At 48.2% G+C, this 22,427-nt stretch overlaps 1 protein-coding gene across 3 annotated transcripts in view; it reads right to left on the minus strand.

Moving 5' to 3' along the window:
• The window catches only part of VPS13D (vacuolar protein sorting 13 homolog D), a 267,871-nt gene that overhangs the window by 63,728 nt on the left and 181,716 nt on the right, over positions 1–22,427 (minus strand). For all 3 annotated transcript variants that reach the window (XM_060170884.1, XM_060170883.1, XM_060170882.1), the window contains one exon: positions 1,688–1,820. In XM_060170884.1, coding sequence (XP_060026867.1) covers positions 1,688–1,820 — 133 coding nt within the window. The remainder of the gene's footprint in view (positions 1–1,687; positions 1,821–22,427) is intronic.

Genomic DNA, 22,427 nt, shown 5'->3' on the forward strand with positions numbered 1-22,427 from the left:
CACAACATGAACCTGAAATAATCCCCAAAGTAGTCAGAGCTGTCAGAGGTTGAAGAGGACAAAGGCATCTCAGGGAAGAAGTACGGTCCTGTCCAGGGAGCGTTTCCAGGATTTGTGCCAGGGACACTCACAGGATGTTTACCCTTTGACGGCAGGGGTGTGAGCAAGCTCTCTAGACTCCTCAGCTCTAGTGAGACAAATTGGTAAAGGAAATTCCTTGGGCGAGAATGAACTAACAGTTCACAAAGTTTCCTTTGGATGCTGGGCCTGTTTGAGCCAGTGAGGCAATAGTCCTCTCCCAACCTTTTGAACAAAGTTTATGACTGAACATACACAGTGTGTCGATAAAGTAGAATCAAGTTGGAAAAGCAGGACAGGGTTCAGATTGGGGCCCCAAGGGTAGAACGCCACTGGGCCTGCTGAGCTAAGAAGAGCCTCAGACAGAATCACATATGACATCCTCTCTCCCTGTCTCTCTTTTTTTTTGCCTCCAGGGTTTTCGCTGAGGCTCGGTGCTAGCACGACAAATCCATTGTGCCCGGCAGCCATTTTTTTTTGCATTTTATTGGACAGGACAGAGAGAAATTGAAAGGGGAGGAGGTCATAGAGAGACACCTGCAGTCCTGCTTCACCGCTCGTGAAGGGTCCCCCCTACATATGGGGAGTCGGGGGCTCAAACCTGGGTCCTTGTGCAGGTCTTTGTGCTTTGCACTATGTGCGCTTAACTGGGGGCATCCCCGTCCGGCCCCCGTGACATCCACTTATTAAACCGAAGAGAGAATGGATTCCTGCTCTGAATTATTTCAAAATTTAAGTTTTTAAAGATTTATTTTAATATGAGATGGAGGGGGAAGGCTACCTACACAACCCAAATTGACACATATGCTCTCATCATCATTCATTCATTCTTCCAGACAAACTGGCGAAATGTCATCTGAGTCGGGACTGACAGGTGGAGTAGGGTTTTGAGCAACTTGAAAGCTGGTGAGGCAGAGAAGGGGCAAGTGAAAAGTATGAGGGAGCAAGGACCAACAGGCATGTCCAGGGAGAAGGACTGTGATTAAGAGATGGTGGCTGGGGAGGGGTGCGGGGTGGTGGCAGGGCTGACAACCCAAGGGCTTAGAATGCTGTGCTAAGATGTGCTTGAGGGAAATGCAACAGAAGGCAAATAAATCATAATTAAAGCCCTAAAGGTCAGGCTTCAAGCAAATGCAGAGATATAATTCATTCATGCAATCACGTACATCTTTTGGGCCCATGAATTTACAATCCCTGTGGGTGTATATTTATATCAGAACTAAAAACAACTGGACCACAAACCTCGCAGTCAGTACCATGACTCACTTTCTCTGGAAGGATCGATCTGCTAAGTAGAAGGTTAAAGTAGCAGGGCCGGACTTTAAAAGGAGTTCAACTGATTCTTCTCTACGACACAGGGTGGAAGAGAGAGAACAGGGAGGGGCTGGAGTGTGAGAGGAGTTCTCACAGGCTGTATGCGGCACTTCAGACACAGGGGATGGAAAATGAGAGAGCTTCAAAGCCACCAGGCTTGCCAAGTACCCGGCAGAGTCTACAACACTGCTGGCAGCTTTCTCTTTTCTGCTTGTGGTCTCAGGGGTGGAGAGACGCCCGTGAGGAACAGAGGCAGAATAGCCGCTCTCCAGCTGCCCGCTGTCACGTGACTCACCGTGAGCTAGGCCATGGATGCCCGCGACCAGGTGCTCGCCACTGGTGGCTGCGTGGTACCGGATGTACTCCCGCTCGGACTGGTGCCGGTTATCCATTGTCTTTCCCAAGCCATCCGACAACGTCCCGGCAAACTGGAACGGACAAGGAACAGAAGGGAAAGTGTTTGAGAGCCTCGGCACTGTTTTCACCCCTTTAAGCCTTTGACATGAGCAGTCCTCCCCGTTCCTAGCAGGGGCTTAGTACAGTCAGTTTGAGAGTAGCTGCTTCATGACTTCTCTTTTGTGACCCAGGAGAGCAGTTTCCGTGTGCTGGGGACACGCCAGCTGCAGAGAGTTTGCGATGGTGGACGTAGGCTGCAAAAGGGCTGAAAGTTCATAATGACATTTACTTCCCACAAGTAGACTTATTGAAAGGAAAGCTGAAAGTATAGCAAAGGGGCCCGAGGAGAGGTGAGCTTTGGAATTCTGTAACGTGAGGGCAGGGGAAATGTGGCGGAAGGGTTCTTTAGGGCTCAGGTATCTAAATTCTGAGAGATGTCAACTGCCCCCAAGTCACCCCTTTTACCCCCTCCCCTACTCATGCCAGCAGGTGTCTACATGCCAAGCTCCATTTACCAAAAGAGAAATGCAGACTAAGGAAGGCTGACGGAGTAAATCACCCTTCATAGAAAACAGTAGACTTGAACTCAGAACTCCAAATGCAAAACTCTCCTCCCATCAGTTAAGACAGAGCTTTTATTTCCCCTGGCATACCTTACCAGAGAAGCTGTCTCATCTATCAAGACCGGATAAAAGGGACATTAAAACTATGTTTTGTCACAAGACAATCTGAAAAGGCTTAAAGTGACAGCTAATAAACCACAGAGTACTTATCCTCATCATTCAGGCATAAAAGGGAAGGATATCAAATATGTAATTAACCTTCTGGGGAAGGATCTACCAAAATAAATGGTTTAAATGCCAAAGAGTGGAGACTAACCCTTCAGAAAACTCACAGGAATGTTACTTGGACAGAAAGTTCAGTGAATGGACTTGAGGCCGACAGGCGGTCTTGCAGGCCTACTCAGTGCACAGAAGAGCCCTTAGGGGGCCTGTTTCCTTCCTGTTCAGCGAGGGAGGAAGTAGGTGGCCTACACAGGTCTGTCCTGGAAGTCATTCCCAAGGCTTCTTGACACTAGTGGCAGGTGAGGGCGAATTCTGGGCAGAGAAGGGTGGGAAAGAGGAAAGGTCAAGTCCACGTGCAGCCGTGGCTCCTGGAGCAGATATGGGGGCCAGTACACCTCTCCTAGGCCCAGGGGCTGTTAGCATCTAGGGCAGGGATGGCTGGTCGTGGGAGCCGCAGGCCCTCTCATTATCTGTTCTTGCTTTCCCTTCCCCAGCCACTCCCCATCTAATTACAGAACTTAAGCTGGTGAAAAATCAATTTTACAATTTCCTTTAGGACAGAGACACCCCTGAGGTGCTGCAAAGCAGGCCTTGTGACTCACTATGTGAAGACTTTAATGGGAGACCCCATCCGGGAGCCACAATGGGCCGTGAGCTTGGACACCTAGCCAAACCATGTAGTAGTCCTCTGTCAACCATCACAGTACATTCTAGGACTGGTGAGACTTTGAGCCCCTCTCCCTCTCTGCATCTGTAGAATGATAATAATGTCAACATAGTCAACACAGTCATGTATCTGGAGCGGAGAGTGACAGCAGCTGGGGGATGGGAGCGAGCTGGCAGCTGGGACTGTTATTAGCTGCAAGTCCAAGAAGGAACACCCTATACAGTTGGGGGTGGGCTTCCAGAGGCTTAGATTCCTGCTCACTTTCACTATGCTCTGTGATTAAAAAAAAAAAAAAAAAAGTCTCTTCTTTCCAGTAAATGAATACTGGTATCCAGAGTGAGTTTTTGGAGTGGCACCATCTGTAAAATTAGAGAGTAGGACTTGGTGGTTTCCAAAATCCTCTCCAGCTCTAACAGCGCATGGGCATTGGCCAAGTTGCAATGTCTTTATTAAGCTGTTCCTCTGGGCCCAGCACAGACTGCGCTACTGCTGACGACAGACACCGAAGTGGCAGCTTGGGGCTCTATTCTCATGGAGGCAGTCTCACTAAGAAGACCACGATAAAACACAGAGTAATTCTCTCCACAAACCTGGAACACAAAGTAAGTGCTCAGGAATTGGAAGAGAAAGAAAAATGTGACCCTTATTTTAGAAAGGGTCAAATAAGTAAGAGAAGAATCACAGGGATTGACACTGCAGTCAGTGAGAGAATGCTGGCTTCATGTACAGGTGCGCGTGGGCTTGACCCCTAGCTCAACAAACCAGACAAAAACAGAGTCCCTGCTACGTTCTAGAGCTAGACAGCCTGCCAGCCAGTGAGAGAATGCTGGCTTCATGTACAGGTATACACGGGCTTGACCTCTAGCTCAACAAACCAAACAAGAACAGAGTCCCTGCTATGTTCTAGAGCTAGACAGCCTGCCAGTCAACTCTGGACAGTCAGGTCTTCCCCTGATGCCACAGGAGAAGTGAGAAGGGCGTCAGAAGACAGAGCTCTCTTTAGGAACAAATGGCCTTCCCACAAAGCCTCAGGCTGCTGTTGGCTCTTGTGAGGCCTTGTCTACCTTCCTCCAAGCCTGACTACCTCGAGAAGAGATATTTCCCTGGGAGAGAGACCAAGGCCCTGCATACCTAAATCTAGGAAGCTAACTAACAAGATGCTAAAAAAACTTCAGGACAACTCCTTCCCCAGAAGGATACAGGAGGATTATCTAGGCTAACCACGCAGTACCAGCCCCTCTCCCTCCACCCTCATCAACGAACTCAGTTTGATACCCAAGGTTCATGAGCACGTCTATGCCAATTGCTTAATGGCCAACCGATTCTGCTGTAGCAGTTTCAGCACCCCCGCCAAGCTAGTTCTGGGTCTTCTCTGGTCCTCAGCAGGGTTGGAGAAGGTGGCTTCTAAGAGGTTGCTTTGCCTTCTGAGTGCCGGAGCCATGTGCTTCTCAGGAACCTCAATTCCAATGTGGAAGGGGACTGGGCTTATTTTTTTCAGGGCTCACCTCCAAAATCTCACTCCTTCCTCTACCAAAACATTACTCAGGCAGAGCCAGCTGGCCTTGAGCTTTGCCACAGGCGAGTTATAGAGCTGCTAACAGGAAGTGACAACAAAGGTCTCCACATCTAGAAGGCGACTTTAGGGACTTAGAGATCTTGAGAAGACGCTGCAGTCAGACCCACCCACGCGGACTGATGAGAGGTTAGGCCTGTTTCACAGGGGGTGACGTTTAGAGGAGCCAAGCTGAACCGGCTAGAGGGAGGGGAGCCAGTCCACCGGGGTTCCGGGTATAAAGTTCAGGGCACCGCAAAGCCTGAGCCTTCTCTCCCTGTGGGGCCACTTAGTCATCCTTCAGCCCACCTCAGCGGGAACCTAGATCATACCCTGTATCTGATTTCCCCCACTGAGAGAGGGTAGGAACACAGGCTGGAGAGGGAGGTGGCTCCAGGAAGCCGTCTTTATGAGGTCCCTGGCACTGGTCTCTTCCTTGCCTTTGAAGCCGGCCAGGAAAACAGCAGAGGCACAGGAGGGCCGCAGCCTCATCCAGGTGTGGCGAGCAGAAGAGGCCTGACGTGCCCGCCCCGCACACAGTGTTTAAAGAAGACCAAAGGCATCGAGGGTGAAATCTGTGTTGAAAGACGTTTCAGAGCAGGCGGGCGCAGGCACGGCCACCATGAGAAATGAAGCCTGGAGGCAGATAGCGACATGATTCACACGGGCACTGAGGCAGGAGAGACTGAAAACCGGGAAACAGAGAACACGTTGGGTTTGTATCCTGGCAATCCAGCACCCAGTCAGACACGAGTGAGGCCCCTCACATGTGCCCGGCCAGTGGGTGGGGGTCGCAAGTTGAGAGGGTTTCTGCCTCCTGACATCAAAGACCTCAGTCAGGAGGTCAAGTAAATGGCGCAGCAGAGAGACCCACACCTGAGCGTGATTTCTGCAACGTTTAATAGCCGCAGGATGAGGAGCCGGTGGTTTAACTTGTGGGCGGGGCTCCGGGAGGGGTTGTGACATGTGGGGCATGTTACTGCTGTGCGGGGCCTGGTTCAGCTCCCAGCACCACAAAGGACAGCAGAGCTGTGGTCTCTCCCCATCTCACTTCCAAAAGAAAACACGCTCTTGGGGAGTTGGGCGGTAGCGCAGCGGGTTAAGCGCACATGGTGCCAAGCGCAAGGGCCTGTGTGGGGAGCCGGGGGCTCGAACCGGGATTCTCACACAGGCCCTTGCGCTTGTGTGAGGATCCCGGTTCGAGCCCCCGGCTCCCCACCTGCAGAGGAGTCCCTTTACAGGTGGTGAGGCAGGTCTGCAGGTGTCTGTCTTTCTCTCCCCCCTGTCTTCCCCTCCTCTCTCCTTTTCTCTCTGTCCTATCCAACAAAAACATCAATAATAACAACAACAATAACTACAACAATGAAAAACAACAAGGACAACAAAAATGGAAAATAAATAAATATAAAAGAAAATTAAAATAAAAAGGCCTCCTCCTCACAGGCCATAAAGGTAGGTGTGTGTGTGTGTGCACGCGCGCCTGTGCATGTACCTTATATGTATCAGGCTCCCTCTGATATATGGAGAGTGAGAGTGAGAGAGAACCAGCCTGATACCTATGAGGCACTGAATAAAATAAAATTAAAATAAAAACAGAATTGCTACCTGAATGTCAGCTTATTAAGGAGATATTTACCTTATGTGTTTATTTAAATATTTTATCTTAATGAGAGACCAAGAGAGAGAGACCAGAGCCCTGCTCAGTTCTGGCTGAAGAGTGAACCTGGGATTGAACCTGGGATCTCAGAGCCTCCGGCACGAGGGCCTTTTGCAGAAGTTATCAGGCTGTCTCCCCAGCCCAAGGAAGCGTATATATAGTCTGCAACTCTACCACAAGGGGCATCTGCAGAGAAGCAAGACAATACAGCTCCCTCTGTAGCAACCTCGAGCGGCCAGTGAACACTGTCCTGGCTACGGTGGCAGGTCCCAGGAACACAGGGTCTGTCAGGAAGCCTGCGCTCACACTTGCACAGACAAAGACGGCAGTGCTCTCTGCCAGCACATGCCATGCTTGTGAGTTCTGGCCACAGCTCAGAGCCTTCATTTCTTTCAACCCCCACTTTTTAGCAGAGGGGCAGAAATCTCAGAAGTGCTTCAAGAGGACAGTTTTCCTATACAACAAATCGCACATCAATACCACAGTATCCAAAAGGAAAAAAAAAAAAAAATCAGCCCAGGTTGGGGGCAAGGCTTAGAACAGTTGACTTTATAAAAGCTAAATTTACATAGATGCTGAAATCATGTGAGAAAAACATGCAGGCCGTGTCCCTCTGGTCCATCCTATCGGTTTTCATGACCCTTCTTCCGTGATATTGAGCTAGCAGGGGGTGCCAAAGACATTTTGCTGGTGTAACAGGAGCCTACGCTTCAATTCCCCCTACCACCACCCACTCCTGGCTCTTCTTCCAGCTGTTTATTGAATGGAAATTTCCTCTTTAATAATCTTGCTCCACTGGGGAGCTACTGGCAACAGTATAGTTCTTGCCAAGGCAGATGGTGACCACAGTCAGATGGGAACATGGAGAAAAGTGGCAGAGCTCTATAGTGTGAGGAGCACTTGATGCTCCACGTAGACCTTTGTCTGGTTACAAGTCTCAGCCAGAAGCGCAGGTCTCATTTTGGTTAGCACTGTCTGCTGTGTTTGAACAGGAAAAGCCCCCTACATACTGAACTTGGAAAGACAGCGGACATGCCCTTTGTGGGGGCTGCCACACAGTAATCAAAGTGCAGGCAGGCAGGCAGGCATCCAATTCTTCCTGCCACTCAGTAACATGCACGCTGATGCAGGCTCCCTTAATGGCCCTCGTCCATGTGCAAGCAAACAAAACAAGCCAAAAGCAACCCCCCAGAAACTTTCTGCTTTAGTCTTGAAGGATCTGAGAGATGATGCAAAATGCTTGGCATAGTCTTTAACACGTTTCTCAAAAGCAGTTTTAAACTTCAAGTCTTTGGAAATTCTGTGGATGTACTAGCAGAGAAACCCCTGGAGGACACGTAAGATCTAAATCTCCTCAAAACTAAGGTCCAACACTTCACTCTATTGCTGGTAAATAACTATGTTTCAAAATGAATTCTCAGAATATGAGTTTAGCCTTGGTGTTGAAAGGCGCTTTTGTGATCCCTGTGAACAGGGCAGAGTTAAAGGAGAACGTAGCCGCCCTCCCCCCCCAAGCAGTGGGTATTCATCACCGTGCAAGACAAACCCAACAGCTAGTCTTCACTCATCCAAAGGGATGGGTATGGGGTGGCAATGGGAGGGGCGCATGGAACAAATGGAGTTTTGGCAAGACAGTGGCATTTCTGGACCCCAGATTTCTGTCCACTAGAAGCGGAGCAAGTTTGTCTGTTTTCTGTTCAGTTTGGTTAGAATTATGCACAGCCCTAAAGGCAGAGAGAAAGGGAAAGATAGTTCCCAGGAGTAAGCATAACAAAGGCATTTCAAAGCCAGGACTGATGTTCCAGTCACAAGTCTAAGTCTATGACCTTGCTTCCCCCACCCCCCGCGGGCCCAGCCCCCAGGACTCTGGAGATCTGAAAGCCCTCCTACCCCAAGACATACACCATGTGGCTACTGCACTGATAAATACTTATCAGGCAACAGAAACAAAGTTACCCAGAGCCACCCAGAATTATCTCCTACACAAGGTCTAAACATAAGCAACAAAGTCAGACCTCAAGATTGCCCTGCTCCATCGCTAGCCCAAGACACACGCCTGCTGACTTGGCAGGTCTCTCCTACTATTCTGCAGCTCTGACCCAGTTGTGAACTCAGATGTTGCTTCAGATTCATCTGCAAGCTCCCAGTGGTTTGGAGCACTCATGGCACGACTGCTGCTTCTTCTGGTAGGGCTGGGAGTTTGCACAAATACTTCTTGGAGTAGTGACGAGAAGGCTGATTCCCAACAGGCTGAGTCAAGTCCCACCTTCCCTGTGTTTCCTCTAGAGCAGGTATAAAGAATCAGTGTGTGTGTGTGTGTGTGTGTGTGTGTGTGTGTGTGTGTGTTGGGGGGGGGATCTTTAAATGGCTCCACCTTTAGCTTCCAGCAGCTAGGCTTTCCCCCAGGAGCACAGCACTGTGCAGAGGGTGCCAGCCCTCCTCTCCTCTCCTCTCCTCTACTGCTGAAGCACCCCTTGAGGAATGCAGGGAGACACCAGGCAGTAGGTGACTGGACAGTTGGCGTCACACAAAGAGAATAAGCGTTTCTACCCTATGAGAACTCTCCATGTTACCATCCTAACTAGCTTTTCAGTACGTATAAAGAATCCATACTTTAGAACTGAAGCAGGACAGACATAATGATGTAGAAACAAGAACAAACAAAAGCTCGCTGAGACATACTGTAAGGAATGCCTGGCTTGGCAGACATTATTTCACAGCTAGGAAAACACACAGGCTTTGAAAGACAAGGAATCTTGATCCCAGGTCTGTCACTAGGACTAGTCGGGCAAACTAAACAAAACACACACTCTCTTAGGGATCAGTATCTTTATCTAGGAAACAGTAAGAACGCCACCCACAGAGTTGCTGAGTTCATCCAAACAGAACTTGGTTTTTTACTTGGGGAAAAACACAAAGCATTCTTGCTGCCAATCCTATTTTTTCTTCTAATGTATGTGCTCTGCCCCTCTTATTCCCCAGCTGAACCCTGCATGCCTCCTCCTGTAACATAGGGAAGCATAAAGAAGTTAATTACACATGGGCTTATATCTCAACACGGATTTTAGAAATGAAACAGAACAGCTGACAAACGGAAAGAAGCTCAAGCTTATCTCGTTCCCAGTCACAAGGACTTGTTCCTATGAAGTCCTCTGTATTTCCAGTGAGCAGATGTCTTCTCCTTGATGCCAGAGAGCTTGGCAAGAAAAGAGATGTGCGACATCGGTGAGAAAAAGCACAGGGGCCAGGCATCATATTAGGTGGACTGGTCACCTGGAAGGCAGATGTTTCAAAGGTTTAAATATCTTGACTTTTAGAAAGAAGTCTGTTTGACTGTTTCATCAAAGAACTAAAAGTCTAAGCAACTATGTGGCATAATAAAGAAAAGCTGCCCACTGCTGCAGGCTCTAGTGTGACTTTTGACCTGCAAACACCTCCAGTGACGCTTACTTCACCGCAGGCGCGGGAACGAGGGCTTGGCATCTGTTGGTCATTTCATTAAGTCACCTCACAACAGCTCTGTAAGGTGGGCAACAGTATCACCCGTTTGCACTGATAACACAGGACAAACCACGATGACCATCAACAGCAGTCGGCTAAGTATCTGACTACAGATGGAACTGGGTAATCTACAGAGAGAACCCAGCCGTCATTTCTGTCACTGAGCCCTTGGGATAGTCTCGGGAACATCAGCGGCAACTTCAAAGAGACGCCATGTGGACATCCTTCCCTTCCCCAGCAGCGGAGGACACGAAAGGAGTTAGCTAAGATAAGTACATAAGCGACAGTTCCAGAGAAACTACGTGCAAATCCCTGGACAGGAAAGAAGAGTCAGGCTCCGGCCCCCTTAGTGGTTAACACAACTCAGACACTTTATCCATCCATTGTTCAGTCTCTGTCCTCGACCACGGAGTATGAAGTCCACATCCTCCTCTACCCAGGGCGACCACTCTCACAATCTCAACAGGCCCCAGAGAAAGAGGTGGCATGTTCACATTCAACATGAATCACTCCACATGCTGCATCAGCTCACAGAATCAGCACGTGCTATTTATAGCTGGCAGGAGAATGGAAACCCAAGGCCGGGTGGGGATTCGGGACCAGTCATTTTGCGAGTTTCTACTTCTAGAGAAAAAAGAACTATTTGCCACCCGGCTTCTTATAGGACAGGGGTGGGGAACACCTTTCTTCTGCCAAGGGCCATGTGGATATTTAGAGCATCATTCACAGGCTGTCCACAATCAGCAACGTGAAAACAACAGCACTTAACGCGGCTGTGAAAAGAGCTCTGGCTGTCTTGGTGGGGCCGGGCCAATGATCCATGGGGTTGGGGTGAGGGGCGTATGAGACCCACACTGGGCTGGATGTCCCCCAGCCCTACTGCAGGAGAAGGAATTTCTGAAGGAGACGGCCACTGAATGAAACACGCCCTTCCTCAGAGCCGCCTGGCCTGGAGAAGCAGAGCGGCCCCCAGGAAGCAGGTGCTGCTCTGTCAGGGCCTGCTTCACGGGGTGCGGCAGACAAGGTCTGTGGGAAGAGAACACAATGGAACCAACTGGACGCCCAGCGTGCAAAGCATCGTGAGAGCCAGGTGAGCTCAGTGTCCAGTCCTTATCTCTCCAACATCCCCTAGCCCAAGAGTAAAAAAGCGTTTGCAGTCGGGACCAGCACACTGTCTCGTACAAACTAGCTTTTTATGGGCTGAGTGGGACGGAGGCTACATGTGGACGAAGCTGTGCACACAGAGGCCTAGGCTGCATTCTTAGATGCCGCTCAGCAGGTGTGATGCTGCCTGATAAGACCACATGCTGGGGCCAGGCCCAGAGCATCTGGAAGAGTAAGAAAAGCCAAGCCTCTCCTTCTGGGGGGAGGGTGGGGAGGGGAGACGGCTCAGATCCAAGGCCTTGAGATTGAGTCCTCTCCCATTTCTCTCTTTTCTCCTGAGACCCGGCTTGATCTCAGGCTCTAGCGAAAAGTTATTTTTTTTCTTTTAATGGACTCAAATGTCCCCTCCTTTAGAATGGTTAAACTAAAACTGCAGTTTAGCTATTTCCCAAGCTCCTCAGGGGCCCTGGTGTCTGCTGGTGCGACTCCAGCAGTCCTTAACAACATCGGAGGAAGTTTCTGTACCTTTCCTCTCTTTAAACCTCACAGAGAGTGACCTGAGAGAAGACAGTAAGGATTCACACCCATCCGCTATTTTGAAAGCTTGCTGAGTCAGCCATTCCTTGGTTAAAATAGATTTCAGGCCTAAAAAACAAGTTCTGGAATGAGGAAGAAAACAGCCTGCTTAATGCCACAGCTGCCCTTTCTAAAGCTGACATAATGAGCGGCTCCGAGGTCTTTGCTAAAGAAAATCTTCAATGACTAGAAAGACAGGAAAAGAGGGACTCTGGCTCAGTGTACTTTACACTTAGAAGTATGCTTATTAACCCTTATCAAAAAGATTCACCCCCTATGGATCCATCTACCAATGTCCATGTCCAGCGGAGAAGTAATAACAGAAGCCAGAACTCTCACCTTCTGCTCTCCACAAAGAATTAGGGAGACCACTCTCCCAGAGGGGGAGAAATGTTAGGGGAAGATGACCACAGGGCTCTGAATCCCCAACTCTGTAAGGATCCAGAAAGAGGAGACGTAAAAAGGAAGGGTATTCAGAAGTAGCAATAGGTGTAGGTGTGACTTGGAAGAGAAGGCAGAACCATAGGAAAAGAGGGCAAATATCTAGAAATACAGTTAGAGAATAAACGTCAGACCATATTTTGTTGGCTGGTTTCATGGTTTACAGGGCAGTTCTTGTCAGTGTTCTCACCTTTCCATGACAGCAGTCTATATAGTATTCTCACCCCAAAGTAGTAGGCCATGCCCGCCATTATGCACCAGGACCTCAAAGCCTCCGAGCCCCGCCCCCACCCCCACCCTGACCATCTTCCAGAGTCCTTGGCTTTGGTGCAGTACAGCAAGCCAGTCCAACTGGGACTTTGGGTTTCTTCTCTGTTCTTGTTTCTTAAGTTCTGCCTCTGAGATCATCCCATATTCATCCTTCTCTTTCTCGGCTTATTTCACTTAACATGATTCCTTCAAGCTCTATCCCAAGAGATCTGTGGACACCAGTGTTCATAGCAGCACAGTTTGTAAAAGTCACACTGGAAGCAACCTAGGTGTCCAACAACAGATAAAGTCGTGGTGTATATACACAGTGGGATACGACTCAGCTCGGTCACCTCATAGATCATTCTTCAGCACTAAGGTTCCTTAAGGGCCTGTGAGGATGTCAGGATGTCTGTCAGGAGTGGAGGCGGAGATACAGCCACAGTCTGCCTGGCACATACACCACCTTCCACTGCATACACCAAGAAAAAAGAATGCTTCCTCAAGATTCTTCCATTTAGGCACCAGGTTCTGATTCTTAATAAAATAGAAACCTTTCTAGGATATTCTCGCTGCAAATGCCAAGCTCAGAGAACAGCTCTGCAGGGGCAATGTGTACTTGACAGGGAACATCAGAGCAGTGCGAGCGTCAAAGGAAGGGAAGTGGTGTCAAGTGTGAAGAGCGACGGGCCGAGTCTGACCCCACCACATCAGAGGAGGCTTCGGTGCTCCAGTTTCCCTCTCTGCTGCTATTTCTGCTTTCTTTTTATCTTTTCTTTTGTATTTTTTGATAAAGACAGAAACTGAGAGGAGGGGAGAGAGAGAAGGGGGGGGAAGAACTGCAGTACTGAAGCGAGTAGAGATCAGGGCTTGGACCCATGTCCTTGTGCACTCTACCAGGTGTGTCACTGCCAGCGACCTGTCTCTCTGTTTCTATTTTAAAAAGGTGGTGTGGTCCCAAAGGTGATTAAAAAAAACATAATAATCTTCAGATACATTTATAATAAAAAGATGGAGAATTTGACCAGAAAACTGAAATCATGGTAAGAAGTAGGTATTGGCAGCCACCCCTGAAACATTTTGTTACTCCTCAGAAGTTTCCACTCTGGCGGTGGACATATCATGCCTCAGAAAAGTTCTAAAGATATTTTCTTGGGGCCGGGTGGTGGTGCACCTGGTTGAGCACACATGTTACAGTGTACAAGGATCTAAGTTTGAGCCCCCTTTCCTCACCTGCACTGGGAAAGCTTTGTGAGTGGTGAAGCAGGGCTGCAGGTGTCTCTCTATCTCTTTCTCTATTTCCCCTTCTTTCTCGAGGTCTGGCTGTCTCTATCCAATAAATAAAGCTAATAAAAAACTTTTAAAGTATTTTACACACACACACACACACACACACACACACACACACACACACACACACACACACACACGGAAACAGCAGGATAGATTTAGCACCAAAGACTAAGTGGAAGATAATCCAGCAGAAAATATGCAGCTCAAAGCAAGGAGAAAAAAATTAAAGAGGCAAAAAAAAAAGAAAAGAAAAAAAAGAAACACAAGAGACATATGAGAAAGAGTAAATGAAAGCTGACTTTCATTTAATTGGCGTGAAGAAGGAAGAAAGAGAGGGAGGGAAAGGAGCAGATCTGCAACGGCTCTAGCTGGACGAGTACCAAGCTGTCCTCAGGCACCACACCACAAGATGGAACACCGCGTCCGGGCACATTACTGAGAGCCGCAGACAGAGCAAGTCTTTCAGCCTGGGAGACAGCTCAGCAGCAGAGCAGGGGACCTGCACGCCTGACGAGTCTGATCCCTGGCATGCAGTGTGTGCCATAGTGATGCTCTTGCGTCGTCTAAGGACAGAAAACAAAGATGGGGCACAGAAATGCTGTACCGGGAGTCGGGCTGTAGTTCAGCGGGCTAAGCGCAGGTGGCGCAAAGCACAAGGACCGGCATAAGGATCCCGGTTCGAACCCCAGCTCCCCACCTGCAGGGGAGTCGCTTCACAGGCGGTGAAGCAGGTCTGCAGGTGTCTATCTTTCTCTCCTCCTCTCTGTCTTCCCCTCCCTCTCTCCATTTCTCTCTGTCCTATCCAACAACGACAACAACAATAATAATAACTACAACAATAAAACAACAAGGGCAACAAAAGGGAATAAATAAATAAAATAAATATAAAAAAATGCTCTACCACCAAGTCAGCTAGTGGTGGAGAGGCTTCTGGGTCTGTGTTCCAGGAGCCGTACACAATACTGTTGTAACGATACTTAAAATAGCAAAACGCAGGAACAGTTCCAACGACTCACAAAGCAGATTTAAATCTTTCTTTCTTTTCTCTTTCTTTATGCCTCCAAGGTTATCGCTGGGCGTTGTGTCGGCACTACGAATCCACTGCTCCTGTCAACCATTTATTCCTTTTTTTTTTAAAAAAAATTTTTTAAATTTATTTATTCCCTTTTTGTTGCCCTTGTTATTTTATTTTTGTAGTTATTATTGTTACTGATGTCATCATTGCTGGATAGGACAGAGAGAAATGGAGAGAGGAGGGGAAGACAGAGAGGGGGAGAGAAAGATAGACACCTGCAGACCTGCTTCACTGCCTGTAAAGTGACCCCCTTGCAGGTGGGGAGCTGGGGGCTCGAACCAGGATCCTTATGCTGGTCCTTGCATTTTGCACCACTTGCGCTTAACCTGCTGTACTACTGCCCGACCGCCTTTCCTCCCCCTAGCTTTTATTAGATAGGGCAGAGAGAAATTGAGAGCGGACAGAGAGAGAGAGGAAGAGGAGAGACACCTGCAGACCCACTTCACTATTCCTGAAGAGACCCCCCCCCCCCGCATATGGGGAGAAGAGCTCAAACCCAGGTCCTTGTGCTAGGTAGTAAGTGTATTTAACTAGGCTCACTACAGCCTGGCCCCAAATCTTTTCTCTTCTATGGCATGAATGGAACTGGAACGGATCATGCTACGTCAGTCACACCAGAAGAAAGAAGGAAGACAAACACTGGAAGATCAGACTCATGTGTAGGACTTATGAGACAAAGCCAGGGAACAGCCAGGGTGTGAGATACATGAACGCTTGGCCTCTGTGTACAGATCTGGCGTTACTAAGTAAGCCATTATTAAATCACTAATAAAACATTTGAAAATACTAGTCCTCTTAGTATTTCAGACGCTCAATGCTCACTTAAGAGTGCAGGCACCCAAAGTGGATGCAGATGGGTCATTCTAAAGCCAGGGACTCTCTGTGGACAGAAAAGTTATGTGGAAACATTTTGAATTATCAGCAGTCAACTCTGCTGTGCAAACGCCACTACTTGGGTTAACTTCCACGAAAATGGAAACACCTCACGTTCTGCAATCATTCCCCTGCCAGAGATGAGGGTGTGAGATGCCAACCTTCTTTACATGTCGTGGGCAGAGCCTCTGCTTCCCCACCAAGCAGAAAGGAATCATGGGAAGAGCAGTACCCCGTGTGGTCCACATAACACGAGCGTAAAAGAAGCAGTGCGCTGTCCTGTATACCCCACCTGTAGAGGTGAAGCTCTGTCCCATGCAGGTGTCCCCAACTCCTAGGACGCACTTCAGCTCAGCAAGTGCCATGCAGAAGAGTCGAGCTCAGAGGAAGCCAGAGGCGGTTCCTGTGTAAAATGCACCAGTCCCTCTCAAGGCAAAGTCCGAGAAGAAACCCTCATGCGTTGCTTCACTGAGCCAGGCTTGCTCTCTTTGCCTTTCACGCAGACCCCCAAGCCTGCTTGCTGTCAGCTTTGGGGAGGTCTGTCTTCTCCCAGGTCTTGGGGAAGATACTGGGCTAGTGGGAATCGGTGGAGGCCATGCATGCCACAGGACACCAGACACCCTGGCCAGAAAGGACAGATTCGCTGAATCTGCAACCTCCCTGCTGAGATTAGGTTTTAGGTCTAAAGATAGAAGGAACAAGCAGGGTTTGTTTTCTGGCGGAGGTGAAGATTATTTTGCTTAGAAATGCTCACAAAAATGAACAGCTGACATTTGGGGCCAAGGAAATAGGATCACCAGTAACACAACTGATTTTCAGGCCTGAGGCACCAGCGGTTTCAAATGGTAAATTGTGTGTGTGTGTATGTGTGTGTGTGTGTGTGTGTTTCTATTATAGAGACATAAAGTGGTCATAAGAATACTATGTTTGAAAGGTGAACAATTCACTTAGGCTGCCTTCATTTTAAATTCATTTGTAATTGGTAAGGGGAAAGGGAGAGGACAAAATGGTGTAGAGCAGTGGGCCGGTCTCTCCCTAAATAGTCGACTTGACAGAGGGGTGTGATGCTCACCCCAGTGGCCGCCTGTTCCCACCCATCTTCTGCCCACAGTGTGAATATCTGCTGAGACTCCAGGAGAGGGGACAGGTGTTTGGTCCCGCATTTGCAAAGGCCTTGCCTATCTAGACAGAAAGGTCTGACCTCTGGCTCCCTTCAGTGCCCCCCAGATGTCTGTCCTCGCCTATGGAGCACTGTGTGTGTGGTTTAAGGGAGCTTCTCTGACGCCAGACTATTGTGCCTGCTCCACCAGGGCCTGTTTCCCTGCACTTCAGTGTTGGCATTTTCAGTTGTCCACATAGGCACGAACTCACCACAGAGGCAACAAAGAAAACATCTGTTGGCATGAGGCTGGTTTTTACACGTAAATCTATATCCAGTCAGCTCTGGGTGTGGAGTTAGAACAGAGTTTTAAAACTAAGTGTCCCCAAGTCTAACAGAGAAGCAATTGCAGAAGCCAGACTTTCTACCTTCTGCACCGCATCAAGAATTTTGAACCATACTCCCAGAGGGATAAAGAAAAAGGAAGCTTCCAATGGAGGGGATGGGACACTGAACTCTGGTGGTGGGAACTGTACCCCTCTTATCCTACAGTCTTGTCGATCATTATTAAATCAGTAATAATAATAATAACAACAACAACAACCATAAACCTAAATGTCTTGGTCAGAGTTATAACCTCCCTAGTTCTCAGCCACATGCTTAGGGCTGGGTGGGAGAACATCTACTAGTTATACAACAGAGGGTCCAGCAGGAAGGAACTGTGATCAAAAAATCTGGACTCGGATTCTCTGCATCCCCTTGAGAATGTGGCCTTGCATGGTTAGTTCCTGCAAATCTGATATTCCGGAAGGACCCCAGGATGAAGTCCAGAGGCAGGGTGCAACTTTGGAGAGGTGAAGAGAACATGAGAACTAAGCCAACCAGCCCCCTCGACCCCCGAACCGCTCTTTTGGCTCTCTCCACAGACTTGGGCAGTCAGCTCATTTCTCTGAACCTCATCAACTGAATCAGCATTTCCCTGGATGTTCTGGAGTCTGAACAGTGTGAAGGCTGTGGCACCTGGTGCACAGGAAACAATCAGTAACGTTACTGCCAGCTTAAGTTCAAACCCCCTTCAACTGTGCGAGCAGTGGTGTCTACCTCATGTGTTTTTTTTTTTTTTTTACAGAGCAACAGTTCCGAGAAAATGTAACTGGCATGTTAAACACTCCCAGTAAGAACACAGCAACACCACACACTCCAACTAGCTATACCACTGTGACTGTTTCCCAAACACAGGACAGAGAATAAGCCTCCTGATCAACTCTCAGAAGACTTTGTCAGATAAAAGGCAAGGAAATAAAATATTAACATTGTTGACACTCTATCTGAACAGGGACAAAGCAAGATACAGCCACAGTTGAGGATGAAGGAGACAAGTTGTTGGCATTGGACTGGAATTTCCTCCGATTGTTACCATGTAGTACAAGATTAATCCAAATGTTTCTCTCCACACAGTCAGGCTTATGTGAAAAATATCAGAAAAGATATAATAAAGACTTGGTCTTATGTGTAAACAAAACTATTTTCAAGTAATGTATCATTACCAGGGAGATTAAGAACATACCACAGACTTAGAGGTAGCACATACAAGTCATTCTATCGCTTTGGGGGGTGGGGAGGACGTACAGGTTAAATAGCGTTAAGAGCAGGTAAATCGGTTGCTTTCACGTGACCGTTTTCGGAAGCAGGCGTGGCTAGAAGATGAGTTGTGAAGCCAGAACTTTACTGGCACTTTCAAGACCACCCTTGCATGGGCATTCCAAGCACAACACCAGTGTCACAGCAGCTGACGTCTAAGGGCACTTGCTGTGTTCAACAGCAGTACGGCACTGGACAGGATGGAGATTAGAAAGAGCCAAAGTTCAGACTCTCCATTTTCTTCTGGTTCAAGAGTCAAGAGAGAGGGTTGAAAAACAGGCTGGAAATTTCGGGAAGGATTTCCAAACCATCCCTCCCCCCACACTCTCCATCGCCCCCTCTTTTTAAAAGGCTTTAATTAGCTCACATCCTTTCCTGACCTGGGCTCCCTAATCCATTCTGACACCACCCTATTGGCCAGGCCTTGGGGTCTAAGCATCCGATTAGCAGGGCTCCCATGCTCTTATCTCCACAGATGCCTGAGGAGTTTGGCATCTTCTCTCTCAGCCCTCCTGGGAAGCCGCCCCAGCAGGTGCCCATTGGCAACAGTTTTGTATTACAGGCCTGAATGAATGATCCCCGCAGGAGCTGCCGACTGTTTTCACAGACACAGAAGGCAGTCAAAAGTCCACCGAGTGAACTTGGAATGACCCCATCTGCAGAGTCACTGGCGGGTTCATCCGGAGGGCAGGCACGCTTTATTAAACAACTAATACTCTTCACAGATAACTTTCTGAAAAAGCAAAAGTGTTAACTCTTCGCAATCTTGCTCCAACAAGCAAGTGGAGGGGCTCCCTTGAACCGCAGGAAGGTTCTGAGACAGAAAACTGATGATTTTATTTGGTCTGGTCATGCCTCACCATTTGGCCTGCTGTTGTGGTAAAGACTGAAACAGAAAGGCAGGGCAGGATGTAGTAGTTCAGTGCTGGGGTGCTAGTCTGGTCTGTAGGAGGCCCAAGGCTTGTTCCCTGGCACGAGGTATAATGAGATGAAAAGGCAACGCATGAAGGTTTCAGGGGCCTGCCCCAGTGAGGACAGTGGCTCCCCAAGTGCACAACTGAGGAGAAGCCCATGCTTCACTCTGCCCAGGCCGACTGCAAACACTCACACCTCTGGGGTCAGCAGGGGCCGGTTTGTTCTCAGCACTTGGTCCTTTTCTCATGGAGGTGTCAGAGAAAGCAAAGATCCAGCTCGAGGTGTTCCTGTACCTCAGTTCTCTCAGGTCTCCCAGACAGGAGGTAACCGGATAGAACCAGGTTTCTGCTCATTGGGGACGACCGCCATGTTTGCCCTCAGAATCCTCACTCAAGATCCCCCTTCCTCCTTTTTCTTTCTCTTTTAACTCACAGCCTTTAGGAAGAACCCTGTGACAACAACTGCACTAGTGTGTTGGCAAACACATATCTGGAGAAATTTAAGGATTCTTTTTGCCTGACAGTTATATTAATTAGCACTGAAGACTACATGTCTAGTCCAAGTTTGACCTGTACCTATAATTACGGAGGGACTCCCTGTTACTTTGGCTGGGGAGAGGGTGGTGGCTCGCTTGTCTGTCTGCTTTTCCATGAGGTACAACCGGGCCTGGGCTTTTCTGGATGAGGGAATGCTGAAGGTCTGGAGATGTGGGGAGCTTCAAAGAAGCTGTTGCTCTCTGCTTTTCTGGGTGAGCTCACCCTTACCCAGGACAGGCTGCTTCATCTCAGCAAGCACCTGAGGGGCTCTCTACACTGTGCACGATGCCTGGGGTTAAAAATACCAGGATGAACGTGACTTAGTCCTTTGTCCTTGAGGAGCTCAGTCTAGTGTACAGACAGACACGGGGCAGAAAAAGTCAAATAAAAACAGCCGAGAAAGTGTGCACAGTGTCAGGACTGTGGCCTCACAGCTCCTCTCCCTTACCTCTGAAGGACAAGGAGCAGAGGCCCCTAGCACCCAACCCAGCTCATAGCCAGCTCACAGCTTTATAGCCAAAAGGGTTAAGTGTGACAGCTGACCCTGTGGCTAATTAGTTGTGTGAACCTTACCAGGCCTCAGCTCCTCCCCTGAAATTTGGCTGTAGTGAAAAGCTGACTTCCAGTGGTTGTTTATTTCTGCAGATCTGTATCCCAAGAGTTCCTACAAAAGTATCAGAGGCTGTACTGAAGGCCCAAACCTGGGAAGACCTGGCTTTGGTATGTCTGCCTAGAAAGAGAGGGGAACAGTTTCAGGTCTCAAATCTCTTAGATACAAGGTGAGGCAGACCTCACTGGTTTACAGATGAAATATTGTTAAAACAGGGCTTCTCTGGGGACTCAAAGAAAACTGAAGTTAGACACTGTTACCTTCAGCTATGTAACAAGTGACTAATTCTTATGTTTAATCCTAAGATTTTTTTTTTCTCTAACCAATTATTCAGTGAAGCACCTCTCAATTTGTCCTGAGTTGATTTTTCAAAGAGAGGCACTGTGGGGACTTTACACAGTTTACTTGCAGAGACTACTGGAAATAAAAGGCAAACACTTGGGCAGTGTCCCTGCATACTGGTTGGTGATGTCTGTCTGGCTTTATTTCTTAGTGGCTGTGACGAGATGTACACATCCACTTGAAGGCTTAGAGCTGAGAAGTCGCACAAACTGGTCTGGGTGCCAGGAAAGGGGGAGGGGGGATCTTCTCTTGGAAGTCAGACTTTCGCAACTGACTCCCTGTATCAGAAAGCCCTGGGGTCCTTTTCCGAGAGGAGTCTGGCAGGAAGAGCAGAGTGCTTGCAGGAGTTGTGCGGCCGGGCCATCACCCCTTGTGCCAACAGTGATTGCATGGTTGTTGTTTTCTTTTGTATGATCTTTATTTATTTATTGGGCAGAGATAGCCAGAAATCAAGAGGTATGGGGGAGATAGAGAAAGAGAGAGACACCTGCAGCCCTGCTTCACCACTTGCAAAGCTTTCTCCCAGCAGGTGGGGACTGGGGGCTCAAACTGAGGTCCTTGTACACTGTGACATGTGCACTCGACCAGGTGCACCACTGCCTGGCCCCGTCACTTTGCGGTTTTTTTTGGGCAAAACTGTCTAACCCTGTGTGACTTGAGTTTCCCATCACTAAGAGAGATGTGAGTTAAGACACCTACTTTGCTGGCTCCACAGGGATGTTGAAAGGCTGAATGGATTCACAGACATACATGAAAGCGCTTTGACTCCTGGGGAAGAAAGGGTGATTTCTAAAGTAGCAAAGTGGACCATGGGAAGGAGCCTGGGGGGCTCTGAATCCCTGTCCACAGTTGCCAAGTTCCCTGGTGACCCTGGAGTCAATTACCTTTGCAGTGACTCAATTTCCTCATCTGTAAAATGGAAATAATAATACCCATCTTAATGAATACGTCTGTGAAGATCAAATAATAACATTAGTATGTTACAAAGGTAAAATTTCTATAAAACTACAAGAGACTATTACTAGCTCTGCTTTTGTAACTAACTTTGGCATCATCCCTGCCAATTTCCAAGTTACCAATAAAGAAAAAATAATGCTGTTGGCTGTGATCTCCTGCTCTGGAATCAGACAAAGGTAACACAGCTAAAGAGAATGGACTGTTTTTGGAAGCATGTTCTGATTAATCTTCATTTCAGTGGAGACACTGAAATTTACTGCTTCCAAAACAATGTGTTATCAGGTAAATTCAGTAATTTTTTCTTCTAATAAAGTAAACAGGTATTTTCTGTCAGTACAACTTCAGTTCACAGCATTTCCATCTTTGCCCTGTAACAGTATCTCCAGGGTCCCCTGCTACCTCAACACAGAGGCTGAGTCTGACCCAGTGATGCATGTCCAGCCCTGTCCCACCCAGATGAGTCTATGGACCCCAGTGATGGAGAAGGGAGGTGAAGAAATGGGGCCCAAAGCCTTTCCCCAGCTATGTGTCTATATACACAGCACAATTTCGAACGAACGTGTCAACTTACACGTTTGTGAGGGAAGTCATAAATGAACATTTTTAGAGTTTCATTTTCTCATCAAAACCATAAAATAGAGCATTTAAAAGTACAGTGGTGGCCCGGGCTACCGTACAGCCAATAGAGTGCACATGTTGCAATGCTCAAGGATCCCGTTCAAGACCCCGGCCCCCCATTGCAGGGGAGGAAGCTTAACAAGTGGTG

This window comes from Erinaceus europaeus, chromosome 13 (assembly GCF_950295315.1).
Source record: "Erinaceus europaeus chromosome 13, mEriEur2.1, whole genome shotgun sequence".
In the NCBI taxonomy this organism is placed as follows: Eukaryota; Metazoa; Chordata; class Mammalia; order Eulipotyphla; family Erinaceidae; genus Erinaceus; species Erinaceus europaeus.